We start from the raw sequence: 18,551 nt of genomic DNA, 5'->3' as shown, positions 1-18,551 counted from the left end.
ACCATTATTACTGTCTCTCGGGCTGGGTTGCACCAACAAGGATTCATTTTTAAACACGATTAGATAAGTGGTTTAATCTGCACCAACAAACATTAAATGTAAACCTCTCTTTAAACCTCTTTGTCCTCTAAACCTAGATTAAATTTTATCTTTAAACTCCAAGTCGAAATGTGATCCAGTAAAAGTATAAATTTAAAATTTACATTTGAGGAGGTTTTAACTTTTAAGATGGCTACCTTCTTTAGGATTGAGGAAAAAAAAATAAATTTCACCTCAGCTGATAATTAGGCAAACAAGTTTTTCTCATCAGAGGACAAATTAGAGCATCTCTGACAAGCTTAACTAACTTTTTAGCTTGCTAGCAAACAATGTAACATATTGTTGATTTTTTAGGTCACTAGCAAACAACGTAATGCTTTTTGAAGGAATTCAGAGCAGCCAAAATGTAATGTTTCCCGTCCCTTTAATATTTATTTTAATTTGGGTAAGCAAGAATCTCCATGTTGATTAAGCTGCACTTACTTTTGGTTTAAATCAGTAAACTTGGATCTACTAAACTGAAATTGGTTTGTAATAATAATAATAATCTAAACTCTGATTAGAACTCATCTGTAATTAAATTCATCTTTGTTGGTGTAACCCAGTCTCAGTGTTCTCTTTTCATCTGATGTGTGTGGGCTCGTTGCTGATAAGAAAAACCATCATCACTCACATAAAACAGCTCCTATATATATATATATATATAGATATATATATATGCAACAAAATAAACCCAGCAAAAATCACATACAGAGCTGCATTACAGTTGACAACCTTGTTGATATGCCTTCATAATACTATCTCAGGTACATTTATCAGGAATAACTGGTTGTATGTCCAGTTTGTGCTCAATTGCAACAAACATTTTGGGTTCTTGCTTGATAAATAGTCTTTTACCCAAAAAAGGTAATTTCTTCAGTGTATGTTTTTCTTCAATTTCAAACCATTTTCAGACTAGCACAAAAGAATCATCATGGGAGAACGCTAATAGTTTTTACCTGAGAAAACGCATAATTTCAAGGCACCGGCCTTCATTAGATTTTTTAGTTTTTGATGACTCTTTGAATTTCTAGAAACAAAAATTTGTATTTCAGAATCGTTCACAGTGAGCTGTGCGAAAATGAAATGGTTACAATCGAAAATATTAAATTATTAACCACTATTCACTTTCAGCTCAATGAGTTAACTCAATAGTGTTTGAAATACAATTTTTGGGGGTTTCTAAAACTCAAAGATTCAAGTTTATTCAAAGAGGAGACGGAAATTATTACAACAAAACATTATTAGTTGGTAAAACTTTTTCAAAACTTAAGAGTCAGTTGCCTTGAATTTTTGAGTTTTCTCAACTTTTTCGTTTTTACAGTGAAGCATAGTGAGGAATAAAGTGCCTTTGTTAAAGAATAAGATTATCTCGTTCTGTTAAAAACACTCATTTTTGCAAAACAAGCAGTGTCTGTGCAGCATGTACTGTATAGGAGAGTGACTAAAAGCCCGTCTGAGCATGTTAATAGAGCAGATGGCACCTATCATTAACAGGATGACTAATGGCTAAACCACAAACCATACATTCAATCCAGGTTTAGCACAGAGGCCTGCATAATGTCTCACTCTTTACTTATGTGGTTGCCATATTGACCAGCCACAACCCAATATATGATTGATTTATTTCACACGTAATGATACATGGCTAGACAACTGTACACATTATATCAAACTAACAAAAATAAAGAAATACATAGTTGAAACGCAAGAAGCGTAAATGGCATTTAACATATGAAAGTTACACTGTAAAAATGTGGATCTTACAATTGTCATACAACCAGACATTATTATTATTAATATACTGTACATTTCCATTCATTCCAATCATCCAAAGATGGATGTTTAATCCCTTCTTGAATGCTGTTGCAGTCAGATGTTTAATCATCCTTATGACAGCATTTTATGGCATGATTATGGTAACCATGAGCAAGGAGGTCATATCAAATTCCTGTCTAAAAGCAAATATCTGGCTACTGATCTGATTCAAATAACACATTGTCAACACTTTATTTTTACCCATACAGGTCTCTGCATTGGATCACCTTTCCGTGTTTGTGGAACATCGTTTTACCATTATTTGATGCTGGCATTTAAGTATCAGAATTGTCGATTCAAATACCAAGTAGCTGGCTTTTACAAAATACATAATACACTCTCAGAACACAAAAGTTTGTAATGATTATTACTGAAGCAACAGAAAAAAGTTTGTCAAACAGAGATCTGCGTTTACTGTTCTACAACCTAAATGGACTTTATGTCACAAAGCCAATTCAAAGATTCACAATGAGTGTTGCAATTGAGCCCTTATGTTTCTGAGAAGTAGCCAAACTTAAAACATGTATCATAACCAACCTCCACTAACACCGCCCCTGATTATTCACAAAGAAACAAACTATACCAGCTTATACATCCACCCCAAAATATCTCTGCATCGGAGTCTGCAATGATACATATTTAAATGAAAATATATTTATATAATTTGTGGATTTTTCACAGTAGTTTGTACTGCACTGTACCTTTTTGTCCATCTATTTATGCCTACATAATTGTCACCTTGAGGGAGTCTATTGAGTCACTCGAGAGAGAGTGTGGCTTGTGTTTTGTGTGGAAGAAAAATGTCTCTTGGATTTTGTTCTGTAATATCTCCGATCTTCAGTGTGGTGAGTGCTATGCATGTCTTTCATCTCTGCTGGCCAACAACAACTTGGGGACTGATTACTCTGAAAGGCTAGTTTTTCTCTATGAGAACACAGCTTGTAGAAACTGCAAAAAACATTTGCTTTGGCACAGATTTACATTGTAGCAATGTCCATTCCTTGATCTCCATGGCCATGATCGTTACTACAAACACAAGTGGCCCATTGTGGTAATCCTTGGCTCAGTACACTGTCACGGATAAGTCTATGTGTTTGTGTATTGCCGTGTCAGTCTATCCTCTCTCCTGGTGTAATGTCAATGCACTCTAGTGTCTAATCATTCCGCGCATAAACCCAACATCAATCCCCTCTCTGTCTCCGACTCTTGCTCACTCTCCCTCTATACTCTCGTTTTTGTTTTTAGATCTGAGTCTCTTGGACGTTTTCCTTCGAGCTCCCCTTGAAGAGAAGAGGCTCCATTTGGGGATTCTGGTTTTGGCCCATGAAACCCTTGATCGATCCATGTAAGCCCATGGTAGGCATGGGGAGCGACATCGGCAGCGGTGGGGACATAGAGCTGGGGTTGGTGTTGGTGCCATTGCCTGATGAGGAGAGCAAATTAGATGTAGAGATTGGGACCGAAGTACAGGAGATTGGGATATCCTGGCCTTGCTGGTTCTTGTTGTTGAGGATCCCTCCTGGCCCCATCCCTTCGGAGCCAATACTAAGACCCATCACGTTGTTGTTGAAATGATGGGTCTTGTAGTAATGGTTGAGGGTGTCTGTACGGCCAATATTGGGAAGGTTGACTATCTCTGGATGATGTATCCTTAGGGTTCCTTCTCCCCCAGTGCCAGAATTCATAGTCGACCCCCCTGAGATGCCACTCCCGGCCCCGGCTCCGATCTCATCTTCTACATTGACAATCTCGATGGCTCTGGCAGGGCCGTGGTGCTTGTGTAGCTGGTGTTGCTTCCGCAGCTTATAGAAGACCACCAACATTACAGCTGCCATAAAAGTAATGGCCACAAAGCAACCAATGATGATCTTGGTTGTTTTCATTACATCATCCAAGCCGGGAATGTTAGTTACATCCATTATGGACACAGTAACTGCATTTTCAGTTGCTCTGTTGGCTCGTGGAGACAGTGAGGAAAGAGAGGAGAGAGAAGGCGATATAGTGATGTCAGGTCGGCCCTCTATCACCCCTTTCTGAACAGTAGGATTAGGAAAATCTATGAAGGTCTCGTTAATATACTGTCTTGCCGAGTTCTCCTCATCTCCTCTCACTGTCTCGACTGTTTCCACAGTGACAGTGGTGAAATAGCTGTAGCTGTTGCTGTTGTCTGAAGCGGACACATTGAGCACGGCGGTTGCGGTGGTGTTTCCAGCAGAATTGGTTACCATGCAAGTGTACTGTCCAGTGTCTTGCACGGTCACATTCGTGAAGTTCAGTGTTCCGTCATGAAGCACTGAGATCCTAACGCGGTATGATCCGTGGGTCATCAGCGTGCCATTTGGAGTGAACCAATTCACAGAGGTCATCGAGGTTCCAGTGCGACATTTCAGCTCCGCAGCCATGCCCTCGGTGACATTGAGGTCAGTGGGTGGCTCAACAATCACCGGGGCATAGCAGGTAAAGTGGCTCTGGTCTAGTTCCCCAATGTACTTTCCCTTTAGACCTGGGGGCGCATGGCAGCGAGCACAACATGTGGTGTTGCTGGGAACTGTTTCTTTCAGCCACCAGCTCAGCCACAGTACATCACAGTTGCACACCCAAGGGTTGTGGTTGAGATGTACCCTCTCCAACTGGTGCAAAGGGGTGAAGAGGTCATGGGGCAGAGAATGCAGGGAATTGTGGGAGAGGTTGAGCTCCTCCAAGTTTTTGAGGTCATCGAAAGCATTGCGTTCAATAACTGACACTCTGGAGTGCATTAGCCACAGCTTGCGAAGTGACACCAGGCCCTGGAAAGATCCAGGCCTGACTATCCCCAGCTGGTTCCCCGACAGCTCCAACTCCTCTAGTCGCACCAGCGGGGTGAGGTTAGGGATGTCTTTCAAGCCGCACATGCCAAGATTCAAGAAGCGCAAGTTGACCAGACCTTCGAAGGCTGCCTCTGAGATGAAATCCAGCTTCCTGAGTTCCCCTAGATCAAGACGGCGTAAAGAGGGAACACGATGAAAGGCAAATGCCGGCAGTGTCTCGATGGGGTTGTTTCGAAGCCATAGTTCCCTTAGCTTGCTGAGGTACTCGAAGGCTTGCGACGGCACCACCGTGAGACGGTTGTCAAAAAGCTCCAGTGTGTTGAGGTTGGGAAGGCCATTGAAAGCTCCCACCTCGATTTGCCGGATGTGGTTCTTGGAGAGCTGGAGGATTTCCAAATGCCGCAGGTGCTTAAATGTGTCAGACTTGATCACCTGGTGTGGAAACAAAAACATGGAGGCATGTTGTAGCAACATCAGAATTACTGCTGTCGAAATATGTTAATTCAGTCTGTATGTATGTTCTGTTGAAACCATATTTACCTGAATTGTGTTCTCTTGTAGATTGAGGTATCTTGTGTTCTCTGAAATACTGTCTGGGACTTGATCTAAACTCTTCCTCGTACAGATGACACGGCTCGCTTGATTGGAGCAGGTACAGAGGGTGGGGCAGGGGGGTGCTGCCTCTGTCAGCTGAGGTCCATGGTTGTGAAACCACAACAAAAGCTGGACCAACCAGAGGAGGGGGGAAGGGGTACAGGGGCTGGTCACCATGACAACACGCATGGCAACTGAGTCATGACCCACCCCTATTGCTATGATGTTGATAAGTCACCTCCAAACAGGGGAATTTAAGTGCTTATCTTGATGTTCATGTTGTCTGCTCTGATTCTGTTTCTTCTCCTTTAAGTAGTCACTTTAAAAAATGAGCGGATAAAGTGTAATGATATGTTAAACGCTCTGTTTATCATTAATAGGCTCTTATTATACTTTGCTCAAGCTTCTTTGCCTATCAAACACCTTGTTCTTTTCAACATATCCTTTTAGGGGAACACTGTATTTTTTGTTCCCATGACAATTATTAGAACAGAAATCAAATTTGAGGGAGGATTTGCTCTTGAAATTGTCGTCTCTGTAGAGGCGTCTCACTGTAGGGGGAAGAAAGAGAAAAAGAGACAGAGGAAGGAGGTCAAGTAAGTGCACAGTGCAGTAGTTTTAAGATATTACCCAAGCACATACATGCATAAATTCCAAGGACTGCATTTACATCTCAAAATAATGTATTACAGCGCATGGTCACCAGAGTGTGTGGCAAGCTGGGTCAGGGCTTTCTTTTCTAAAGAGGTGGCTCTCAAATTGTGGCCTGTAGTCTAACTGGTGAGTCAGCTGCCATTTTCTTCATAGGTTGAACTTAACATCTGGGTCATGGTCTGAAATGGCCACAAAATTCTAAAACGTCAAGCTGGGTCACAAATGCTGCAGCAGACCCATTAGGATGACGGTCTCGACATCCACTTTATGATACTGGTACGCTTCTTGTCACATACAGGAGTAGAATATCACATTTAAAAGGATGCAAGGTTTGCAACTGCTAGTGGATTCATCTAGACCTCAGGTTAATGCAGAGATTCATGCAGTCCATCATGAGGCAGCAGCAGTAATTTAGCAATTAAGATACGAAGGAATGATTATTGACTCCTGAAATTTTACTGCATTGCACATGCTGTGTACAATAAGCAACGCACACTCAGACAAGATCCCCAGCCACTAAAGTTGATGAACCAAATATGAAAATGACGACAATATTACGAGCAAAGAAAAAAAAGATGGTGTTTTTATCGCTTTAGTATGCATAAATGTGTATTTGTTTGCCTTTGGTTAAGAGATTGTCACTTCCTGAAGCAGAAATGACTGCAAGCATCAGCAGACTCACTAAATTTAGAAAAGGTTGGGCTGTTTCTCTTGTAATGATTAGACCAAATAGAAAGTGTTCATTGTTTTCTCAAGCACGTTATGCTCGACACTATGACTCTAGCAGTCACAAGCCTGTGCTGTCTGTTGAAAACAAGCAAGATCTTTGTTTCTTGTCACTTGTATGAGCACTGTGTTGCAATTATGGATATTTTATACAAGATCATTGTTGAATACATATTCCACATATGTTTACTGTCTAATAAATGTGTTATTTTTTAAAAGGTTTCATGGCAGTCCTTAGCATCTCCTCTCCTATGCAGCGACGATGCATGCGCTCCTAGAAACACCGTTGCTGTGGCAACCTGCTCACTCACCATCTTGTGTTTTTACTGTCCAGTGCCCTATTCCACATTACTGTGTTTAGCTGAGCTTGATGAACATTTGCTGTTCAAACCCGATCAGCAGCACCTTTATGGGCTAAATTAACAAATATTTGACTTAAAGCTTAATGTTTATTCCTATTGCAGCAGTTGACGTTAAAAATCTAACAGTAAAAATAAAACAGTCTTTCAGTCAGTAGATACCTTTATGTAGAGGAACAAACACTAAATATTGAAAATCCAGTTCTGTATATGAAAATATATGTTGCGGGGAAACCTGAGAAAGCCCATAGTTGAACCTTGGCCTTCGATATCACAACAGAGGGAACAAATTTGCCATGAATCTTAGTATCTACAAGGTCTGAGGATTAGGTCAACATCAGTCTTTATTAAAAACATAGCTCTGAGAACTCTTAAAGCAGCTATTAAGAAAGCTCATGAGGGAGTGCATGCTAAAAATAGACTTTTTCAGATGCTCTGCACATCCCACAGACTCCCTCTCCCTAACACACACACACATATACACAGATATTCACACATCCATATCCACTACCATCCCAACTGTAACTGCCACAGCGAAATAACAACAACACATTATGCATCTCTAATAGGAAAATGTAGATTTCTGAATACAAATGCTAAATGTTATTGTATGCAGGCCCTTTGCAGCACTCCTCATTATGGTGTTCTTTACATTGCTATATCTTTCTCATCCCCATCCAGCAGGTAATTATGCATTTCAATAATCTGACTGAAAAATTCATTGTCGGTCCCAGACGTCAGAATTGTGTCTGATCCAGATTGGTGGTTTGATAGTTACAGTGTTTAACTCAACAGAAAATGATTCATGAAAGCATCAAAACACAGCATCATAAATATGCAACTGGTCAAATAATAGATACCAGTATTTCACACAGCATTTCATACACTGTAACTTATATAAATATATATGAACACTTTTAGGGTTCCTTTTTCTTATGGATGGGGGCTAACTTGAAATTATTAGTAGGTGAATATGATTTGAAGAATCAGGAGGATTTCTCTTGCTACTGTCACAATTTTTGAAATGCAAATATAGGTAATGGAAAAGTTTGTTCTCCACAAATGTAATACATGCTCAAGCTCAGTTGTATTCAACAAAATATGGGTCTAAAAAGATAGCAAAAATGCAGAATGCCCTTTTAAAGTACTTCTGCTGCAACAATTGGTCAATTAATTCACTAATTGTCAACTATTAAATGAATCACTAACTATTTTGATAATCACTTCATTGTTCTGAGTTTTTAATTTTAGAAAGAAATGTCCAATCTGTCTGATTTCAGCTTTTTTTTTTTTTTTTTTGTACAGTAAACTTAATGTATTTGGGTTGTGGACAAAACAAGACAAATGAGGACATCACTTTTGTCTTTTTCCACCATTTCCTGACATGTTCTGGACCAAACAGCTAATAGATTATCTGAGAAAATGATCCACAAATTGATCAATAACGAAAATAATTATTAGTTACAGTCCTTATTGCATTGTTACAGGAAAGATGCATTTCCAAACAGACAAAGTCCTCTGGCAGCTGTAAAGATAAATTGTTTGGTATATCTTTTTCTTGTCAAAATGGCATCAAGCTATATTTCATCTTTGCACTAAGGTGGCAAAAGTCATTAGGGAGAGACAACCAATGTAAAACACCACACAGGGAGAAATTGTATTAAGGGAGAGACCTTGAATCTGAGAGCAGGACGCCTGTTGCCTTGACCTCCCATCTTCAAGTTCTCCACCACATGAGAGCACAAGAACAACAGCGTACACCGACGATGCTCTTTTTTTCTTCTAGAATATTACACCTTGACTCATCTGAGGGCCAATTCCTTCGCCAGCGGCCTTCAGCTCTCATCCTTGTGCAAAATGTGTTTTCTTTAGGGTTTATGAAACGGTTCAAACACCGGCTGCAATGCATTTTTTCTAACCAATTTCACTCAGGTATTTCTTCTGTCTTGATCTCAGCCGTTTTTCCATGTCAAGAGCAGATTGCAACCATGTAGATATTGATTATTCGATCAGGCCTGAGAAAGCGCTCAGTCGTGAAAAGACAAATTAGCTGCAAGCTGCTGACCAATTGCTACAAACCAATCACATCATCGTAAGCGCCTGATTGTATCAATGCCCCTTCTCTCCACAACAGAGTCATTAAGGTTTATGAAGAGGCAAAAATCGTGGCGTTGTTTTCAATAAACACTGAGGTGCTCTTTGGGCTGTGGGATTGTTTCCTGTGTGTGCCTACACAAGGCCCCAATTAGACCTCATGTATTTACAGATGGCCCAGAGATGAACACAAAGCGACACAGGTGCAGCAGGGCCAACATCATCTGCTGTAACTATGACAACACTAGATTGATTCAGGACGTGGGAATCAGGGTAGGATGGGACGCATTTCACCACAAGCAGAGATTTAGGGAGAGAAAATGTAGGTTTATGCCAAATATTTTCTCAACTTTCAACTGATGACAATTGTAGTTTTATATTTTTCTCATATAAAGTCATGAAAAAAAGCAAAAAAAAAAAAAAAAAAAGGCATAATCTGACAATTTCTCCTGCAGTGGCAACCTCTAATCTGCAATCTCCCCTCATCATATAGCCTCTAGCATAATATCTCCTACAATTCAACAGAATGGCCTTATTCATCTATGCAGCTGCGCTCACTACGGCGCACCTTCTCGGGAACGCAATTGAAATTCTGAATAGGCCTAATTCTGCACATGCTGCATTACAAAATGGCTTGCATCCATTCTCTCTTCAGGGTAATGACAACATGACTGCACCCAAAAATAATCCATATAGGCTCTGTATTTTTTTTTCTTCTTGTTAAATAAAATGTGAGGACATGTGAAACGCACAGGCTTACATAAGGAACCGTGTTATTTTAACACAACAGCTTTAATTCAACTGACATCGACTGTATCTTTTGCTGATATTAATTATTCACTTAAATTATTGTGCATCTGTGCAATATTTGCACGCTTTATCATTCAATCTTCATCATCCTGTGAGTAGCTTCACCATCCATGCAGATTAGGTAACAAATGCAATAATTACGCCGGCCATTTCAGTCCCTTCTACCTGTACATCCAAATTTACACGTACCTTAATGTTTCAGGCGTCTGCGGCGTGAGGTCGATGTTTTCTCTCCCCTTCGTCCCCCTTTTCTCCCGATCGTCAGGTTTTTCCAATCTCTCCTTTTCCTTCTTCTCCCCCTAAATTGATTCGCTTGTTTCCACGGCTGTGAGCTGGCTCTTGTTCTTCTTGTAGGCTATTCCGCAGCGCCAACGCAACGCGGGGGGCTACAGTGATGGCAGGTTAAAGATGAACACAATCCACACACATACACACGGAGGAGAGGGGGAAAAAACACAGAGATCAGATTAAGGGGTCGTTGGAGAAAATGATGTTAGTATTATCACATTTAGGAGCGAGGTCTGGGACGAGTGCATCCATGCGCCTTATCATCCTTGGAGAGGAACGCAGGCAGCAAACGCGACGGCGCCCGGTGGGCAGAGCATTTTGCGTCCAGCATAAGCGGCTCTTTACGCACATTCCGTATGTTTCAGCCTGAATCCCACTAAGGCAGCATTAGAAGAATAGATGAAGGAGCTACTTATGGATGTACCTGCGCTCTTTAGATGATTTAAACGTTTAATCTCCACATCTAGTGCTGAATGCTGCAAGATTCATTTATCTGTTGGGTTGATTTTAGTCTGCAGGTTTGGTTTAAGATCCCCGGTGCAGCATACGTAAGATCTATGCATGTAATGAGTATGTAGTCATATTTATTAATATGACTCAGCAGCACTGACTGAAAAGCAGAATAAATTAAGTCAGTGTATTTTTCTCATTTCTGGGAAATTTCAAGCATTTTAAGTTAGTTTTCAGACAGACACCTGTTTACTGTTGAAACAACAGTCCAAAAGGTGTGCTATAAGAAACATTTCTGCTCTGTTGAGTCTTAAAGAGTTTCGTAGGCCTACTAATGTCCATATTCATAATGAATGTGCAGAGCTAGCACATGCGTTTTAGTAATGGCCAGCTAAGATTAAATCTAGCAAACTAATGAGCTCTGTTTTCTGCAGTCTTTGCATATGAGTTTTTTTCTACTCAAAGCAGTTCTCAGAGGTGGATTTAAAGCTGTACATAAGGAAGCCACCACCAACACTATTATTTGCTATCAGCATCCAGATTCAGAGAGCAAACACTCTGCAGTCCTGTGAGGTTTGCGCACTATGAAATCCAAACCTTAAAGGGGAAATTCTGCACTTTTCATGTGGATGTTCAGTCTGTGTTGATGGTGAACGTGGTAAAAGTCATCTGCACAATCCCAAGTTACTCATTTCTAGTTTAGACAACACTACACACCGGTCTTAGACAAATCAACCATTCCCTTGCAGCTGGTCTGTCTCAGAATACAGTTACGTTGAACACAAACATCAGCACACTCCAACATGTACTTCGTCAGCAATTTACTACTCCGATGGACATTATTCAACTTACACATAGTGTCATACAGACTCTTTTAGAACTTAAACTTCAGTAACACCAAAGATCAACTTCAGTTTACTCAGTACTTCAGTTCAGAGAGTGTCACAATTTCACAATCAACATAACAGCGTATGGCAACCGTCAACAGCTGAAATCATTCACTTTGACACTAGAAGGAACATTCAAACATCAGTATCTGTATTGTGATATATTTCTACCAAGATATTTAGCTTGTGGACTTCGAAAAACGCCTTTCTTTTCTCTCCTCAGCACTCAGAGTCAGTCAGACTTTGGCGTCTCGCCAACACCACAGCTTCACACACACACACACTCACCAGGAAAAAATATATACAGGTATATATTATATAATATTACACAGCACTTTCAGCAGTATATATCAATGTACAGCAATAAACAGTACTTTGCACAGATACACGACTCAGTAACTCAGCCAGTATCATTCACACTTATGCTTTCACTCTTATTTTCTAATTATTGCTGTTGTTTTACAAAATTTTAAGTAAATTTTGTCGCTTCAAATTTCTTTTGTATTTTAGCCTATTTGTGATTCTTTGAGTACTTTTACTTCACTTTGCTCACTTTTACTTTTGTTAGTGTGACTTTATTGAGTGCTTATAGACGTGTTTTCAACCTGGTTCATACACTGCTTTTTGCAAGTTTTGTTCAGACTAGTTTGCCTTTTTCACTTTTCTAGCATTTTGTAGTGTGTTTAGATTTATCAGTTGCTTCTATATTATGCCTGTTTGTCGACATTAATAGTATTGTAATTATTTAACCCAATCTCTCATACAAGTACTTTCAGATTCTGTATCCTAATACAGGGAAACTGCTTTGCTGCACTTTTATCCTGCATTATTTGGTGTGTCACTCCTTATCCAGTGAATTGCTTCACATTTAGATCTTTAGATAAGCCTTTCTACCTTTTAGTAGCCTTTCTGAGCTCATGGAAGAGCTAACTAGCCGGTTTTAGACCTAATTTAAGTGAACAAGTTGCACTGACAAACCCCTTAAGCTCACTCTTTGAGCCCTCTTTCTGCAGTCCCTTGCTTATTCTTGCAAGGCTTCTTTTGGGTCAATTTAAAGAAACCCTCAGGTCGGGAGTCTCTTTACCTCACTTCTAGGCCTGTCCTATATGCTTGGAGGCTCTGTGCCTTGGACTCTTCCCCTGAGAGTCCACTACAGAGAGGTTCTGTGACTCGGACTAAAAGTTAACCAGTTTTAAGTCTCATGCAATTACTCAAACACACAAGTGCCTTTTTGACTCCTAATCAGTCTGCAGATAACTTCAAAGTTTATTTTGACATTTAGACAGTACTTAGGCCACTAAGGACTAGGCAAACTGCACAGATATCAAATTAGAGCGATAAAGATCTCCTACCTTGTTTTGTTTTGGCCAGTGTGACAATATTGTCCTGTCCCGGTGCAGTGAGCCGACATCTGGTTTTCCATACAAACTCCTTTTTTTTGTGACGCAAATTATGTGGTGGCAGTTGAGAGATGAGACAGACAGGAACTTAGTGCATAAGAGGAGCAGTTTATCTGACAAATAGAAAGCTAGAGCAAAGATGCGTGGCCTCTTTTTATAAAGTCTCATCTGTGTATATGTGTGCATGTGCGTATGCATGTGTGTGTCTTTGATTCAACCCAGATGTTCCCTAAACTGGTCACTTCTGAGAATCCTGTTCTCATTGTTTACACTGTTATTTGTGATAGAATATGAAAGATATATTTAAAGATATTTTTATGTGACGATGATTTCCTCAGGGTGCTATACAGACAGACAAAGAAAGCTGAGTTCTCCTGCTTCCTGCATCCAGTGGTGTCATAGTGATGTCACTGGTGTTAAGGAAGAACTACAGGCTGCTTCAGCTTGGATTTCTAGTCTCAACCTCAGGGTAACCAGGGGTATGATAGATGAATATTTTTGCCAGCTAACACTATGTTTTGGCCAACAGAATAATAGCTATAAGTTAAGGCATCAGAAGCTCATGTGTACATGTAGACAGGAGACGTCAGCCTTCTTGGTCAATACAGCACAAACTGAGGAATTCATTGCTTCAACTGACTACATTTATCCTCAACACTGTCTGGACATTCACATAAAAAAGTGGTGAATTTTCCCTTTAAGATACCTCTGAACTAGACTGGGTGATATGGCATAGACATAATATCTCCATATTTTCAGGTTATACTGTGATACACAATACATATCTTGACATATCACATTTTCTCAAAAATAACAGTGCAAACAAATGATGATCTTATAGAATATTATGCATTTCTGTTGATTAAATTACCCAGCAGTAGGGCTCAGTGATGTGGACAAAATCACAATATTTTATATTAATATCATTTATCAATATCGCAACAATAGGGGAGACCTGGGATGGGGGTATTACTTTCTGTTTGAGCATAAAACAGGGTTGTCCGTGTTAGATCTTTTAAACTTTGATACATGTCTCCCATATTTGTTTACAACAAATAAACTTGGTTGTATACGTATTACACAATCACAGATTGATGTGATTGTTGATTGTTGTCAGCCTGGTCCACTGCAGTTCATTCTTTAGTTCCTGTGCTGGTGCTCCTCTCTGCTCCTCCGTGCCCACTGCCATCTACTTACGCTAATACACTAACTATTGATAAGTATGTCATATGGCCCCATTTTAAATAATCCTATTCTATTTTATTAACACAATGAAATTTTTCATACATAATCATCAGTAATGTGGATATAATGGTGAAGCAGATAGAGGCAAATAATAGAACAGCTACAACAGTTCAGAAAATTACACTTTATTGTAATGCAACCTTTAAAACCAGGAAAAGACAGCACTTATCATGATGTAATGATTTCCAAAATCTAAGACGTTATCTAGTCTCATATCACAATATCAATATAATATTGATATATTGCCCGGCCTTATTCTGAACACTGAAAATATGCATATGAAGCATTACGTGTGCATTTTAAGTGGGTTTAGTGTGCTACTAGTGGGCTGCTGCATGTTTTAATTAGTAAATTGAAAAGAATGTCAGCAAGTTATTAGCCAATAAAGATGCTTTAGCCAGTAAGGCGATGTCAGTCTTTCTCTCTAAGTGGCCTCCCCGTATTGATCTGTGTCATGTGTGTCTACATGTGTCAAGTGCTTTAGCTCGCATCATCATCATCCTCTTCACAAGGTGGGCAGCCTTTATTCCAGGTCAAAAATTGTGCAGAAGAAGAGGAAGAGCAGCACCCTTTGTAGCTTTGCATCCACAACCAAAGGATCGTTTGTAGGGAAAAATAAATCTTGGTGCATCTTTGCTCTGTCTCAGCTCACACTAAAGGTCAGAGGACAGAGAAGGCCAGTTATGCTTCAGAAAGACCCCCGAGATATATACTCTCCCTCCATCCCTCGCTCCTCCTCCCCTCCTCCTCCTCCCCTCTCCGTGAATGCCGTAGTGAGCATTGTTCACGACCACTAGCTTTTGCTGAAAGCTGCACAGCAATGAGGTCTCTGTGCCTTTTGCCTCTCTCTTCCTCTCCCCTCCCCCTCCTCTGCCTCTCTCCCTCCCACCCATCTACCTCTCTCCCCTTCCCTCTCTTTCTCCCTCTATCTCGCTCCCTCTATTAAATTTCCAGTCACACAGTGGTGCAGAGGATATTCCTCCTTTCCCTCTTTCTCCCTCTTCCCTCATTCCCTATCACTCATGCTGAAATCTTAGCCCACATCCAGTCTGTCGCCGCCGCGACCCTGGCCGCCTTTTTTGCTGCCACTCTCGTCGTCGTCGTCTCCTCTCCTCTCCTCTCTGTACATCTTTTTGCCTTCCAACCCCCGCGCCATTTAAAATGATTCCACGCCGCCCATGCCAAACCCACCCTCTCCTTCCTTCCTTCCCCCTCTTTTTCCACTCTATGTCCTCACTGTGTCATTGCACATTGAATCTGATATCCCCCTTATGCATGTATGGTACGCTTGTGTGTGTGTGTGTGTGTGTGTGTGTGTGTGCAGGCACCCTTGAGCGTGTGTGTGTGGGAGCGATGGAGTGGAGGGAGGGAGAGGGAGAGGGACATGCATTTGTGCACAGTAAATGAACAAACACTCATCGCTGTATTGCTTGTGTCATCAGTACAGGAAGGCTCTCGGAGTAGAAAATACAGCGGAGGGAGCTAATCCTACTATCCAGAAGACGAGTGCATGGCATTTCCAATACAACCCAAACCCCATAAACTCTTAATGCTGTGTTAGGAGCCACAGGGGAGGAGAAGGGGGAGGGCGAGGAGGATTTGGCAGCAACATGCTAGTGCCAAGACATATGTGGCATGCTGATAGCACTAGAGAGGTGCAGCTCACACTGTGAAGAAGCTTTGGAGGGGGTGCTGATACACATCCATCACTTCCCTCCATCGTTTCGGGATGCTAGCTACAGGCCTCACCGCTTTGGAAGAAAGTGGGTGGTGGAGTAATTGCACGCAGTTCAAAGCGAAGATTAAGAATGTGGATAATTTTTTGAAGCAGTAGCGTTGATGTTAGATTCGGGTTGAGGAGCATTAGTGATTCGTTTAATGGCCCCAAGCGTCCAATTGGGATTGTGAACAAAGTGATATTTTTCGGCGGTTATTTTTAGAAAATGTAACAGAAAAAAGTTGGATTGGTGCTCATTGCCATCTGTGCAAGAGAATAAGAGAGATACAAGGGAGAGTTTCGAGTTATTCATGGTGACATCCCTGTGTGTGTGTGTGTGTGTGTGCGTTTGTGTGTTAGAGAGACAGAGAGAGAGAGGGAGAGAAAATAGAGAGAAAAATCCTAGTGTCACAGTATCTTAGCAACTGCCTCCATCTCCTTGGAGACAAGAACTGACATCATTTCCTGTCTGTGAGAACTCACTTTTGGTTTGTACACAGTGTGTTTGTGCGTATGAGTGTGAGGGCATGTGTGTGCGTCTGTTTGTTTGCGTGTTGGCGTGTGTCCATGTTCATATGCAGATGTGGGCCTGCAGTATGTGCACCGATGCAAACAGGATATAATCTAGTGTTTTTCAGACGAGGAACATTCAAGAACATCACTCGATTTAAAGTCAACAAGAAGACTCAAAAAATAATAATTTTCTATAACAAGAACTTGATTGCTATGGATTTCTACTTGAAAAGACTTTTTTGTTTCTTTTTGGTATTATTTTAGAAAATAGGATTTTAAATTGAGCTTTGAAATCGTCATATCAAGACCAAAACTGATAGAAATAGTTATTTGTGAAAACCCTTTTCTTATAGTTAAAAGTGAGGTATATAAACAGTTCGTACCTTGAACTAGAACAGGTTTCGCTGTATAATAATATCACTCAGCTGGAAAGTTTGTGTTTGTTTATTTGCTGTCCATTTGCAACATCAACTTTGACAGTAATTGAGTGTCTTTAAGAGTCTGATGTTCATGTAGGCCTACCAAGCAGCCTCTGAGCCTCAGTGAAGGGAAAATGTCGTCTTCAACTGCCATCTTGTGGGCAGCAGAGTGAACGGCAGTCAGAAATAAAATGTTTCTCAGCTGTTTAAGTCAGTTATTCCAAGTTACATATGATACATTTTCAGCTTAAATGGGGGAGACTGGGAAGTTTTGTAACACTATGTTAGTTGTATTTTAGCACTGTCAGTCTGACCAGTTAGAAAAATGCCATAGTGGTGTCATGAACATTTCCTTTTTGAGCTCACAGAAGAAGTGGCATGTCTCTGTGAGCAATGTTGTGGCTTTTACAACCAAAAAAGTTCATTCTCAGGTAAGAAAGTAAAAGAAATTTAATCATGGTTATTTTTTTCTTCGTGTTCATTAAATTTTAGATACAATGGTATGATTTACATAATCTAATTTAGTAGTTTCTCTAGTTTAAAGTTGAGCTGAAATGAAAAAAAAAATGCATTTTAAGCATTTTGGATCACATCCACAGTCATATTGTACACCTGTTTAACAATAAAAAAAAAAATGTATTTTATATTTTACATATATTGTATTTGTATTTTAAATCATGGAAATCAACCAAAATATGATGGGCACTTACTTAAGCTAGAACTAACCAGTTTGTACAGATCATATCATGACACCCACCTGTCAATAGGTCTTAAACTTTCAGCAGAGCACCAAAGCCGATTCATTAATAAACTTGCTAACAACCGTATGGTTGGTCGGTGTCTCTTCCAAGATGTTTATCACCACAATCTTTGTTCTTCCTCACCAAAATATTCCGCACAGCTCATTCAGCAACAGTCTGAGAAGACAATGCGCAGAAACAAATAGCACTCTGATTTCAATTTCATGATGACTTTAATTTGATGCTTTGAATTCATGCTGCCTTCAGGCCCACATGCTAAAGAAGTTAGCTATGTAATGGATGCTTGGGGTGGGGCCCGTTGTGACAGGTCATTAAAATGATGATCATTTCTGCATTGTACACACAGAACACTTTCCAAACTCGAGGCAAAAATAAGTGTGGGTCAAGTGTGTACAGTGTCACCTCTGGGCCCACAAAGTCACCCCTCGCTGCAAGGGGCAGCCATCTACATTTCTCACAACTGTGACAGTGATTGAACCCTTATGTGGCACATTCAGGAACACAGTCCACACACACACTTTAAATTGATCATTTTGGATAGTGCGAGTCTTAAAATCAGCAAACCACCTCTCATTGTTACATCTATCCCCAGCTGCTGTTACAATTCACCCCAGTGGTGGGGTATGTTAGAACAGAACTCTTTGTATTTCTATTTGACGTTAACACACATAACCTGCAGTTGTGTAGTAGACTGACAGTTGGGTTTTACTTGTAGTATTTGTAGTGTTACTACCATCCGCTTGAAAGAGATAAGCCTCAGTGCCACCAGGCTCATTCTGTTAAAAGTTTGTTGGAAAATTCAACACAGACCTGATGAATGTGGGAGGGAGATCATATTGGCAGCACTTTTTGGCCACTCGAGCTATAGGAAGGAATGAACTGTCCAGTGGGAATAAGACATAAAATTATGATGCATTGCATATTATGCACT

General features: G+C 40.4%; 1 protein-coding gene across 2 annotated transcripts; it reads right to left on the bottom strand.

Annotated features, from left to right (window-relative positions):
- Positions 1 to 1,686: 1,686 nt before the first annotated feature.
- lrrc4bb (leucine rich repeat containing 4Bb) lies at positions 1,687 to 13,068 on the bottom strand. 2 transcript variants are annotated; one of them, XM_084741022.1, is made up of 4 exons: positions 12,918 to 13,068; positions 10,130 to 10,326; positions 5,244 to 5,848; positions 1,687 to 5,135 (listed from the first exon to the last, which is right to left on the bottom strand). In XM_084741022.1, the coding sequence occupies exons 3-4, from the start codon at positions 5,484 to 5,486 to the stop codon at positions 3,138 to 3,140; spliced, it is 2,241 nt and encodes a 746-aa protein (XP_084597148.1). In that variant the 5' UTR covers positions 5,487 to 5,848; positions 10,130 to 10,326; positions 12,918 to 13,068; the 3' UTR covers positions 1,687 to 3,137. The 2 variants fall into 2 exon arrangements, with proteins under 2 accessions (XP_084597148.1, XP_084597147.1); XM_084741021.1 differs by lacking the exon at positions 12,918 to 13,068 and having other exon boundaries at positions 10,130 to 10,544.
- Positions 13,069 to 18,551: the final 5,483 nt, after the last annotated feature.

Source organism: Lutjanus erythropterus, chromosome 17 (genome assembly GCF_056507025.1).
Source record: "Lutjanus erythropterus isolate fLutEry1 chromosome 17, fLutEry1.hap2, whole genome shotgun sequence".
NCBI lineage: Eukaryota > Metazoa > Chordata > Actinopteri > Lutjaniformes > Lutjanidae > Lutjanus > Lutjanus erythropterus.
The sequence above is the reverse complement of the archived record's forward strand: the minus strand, read 5'-3'. Positions and strand labels throughout refer to the sequence as shown.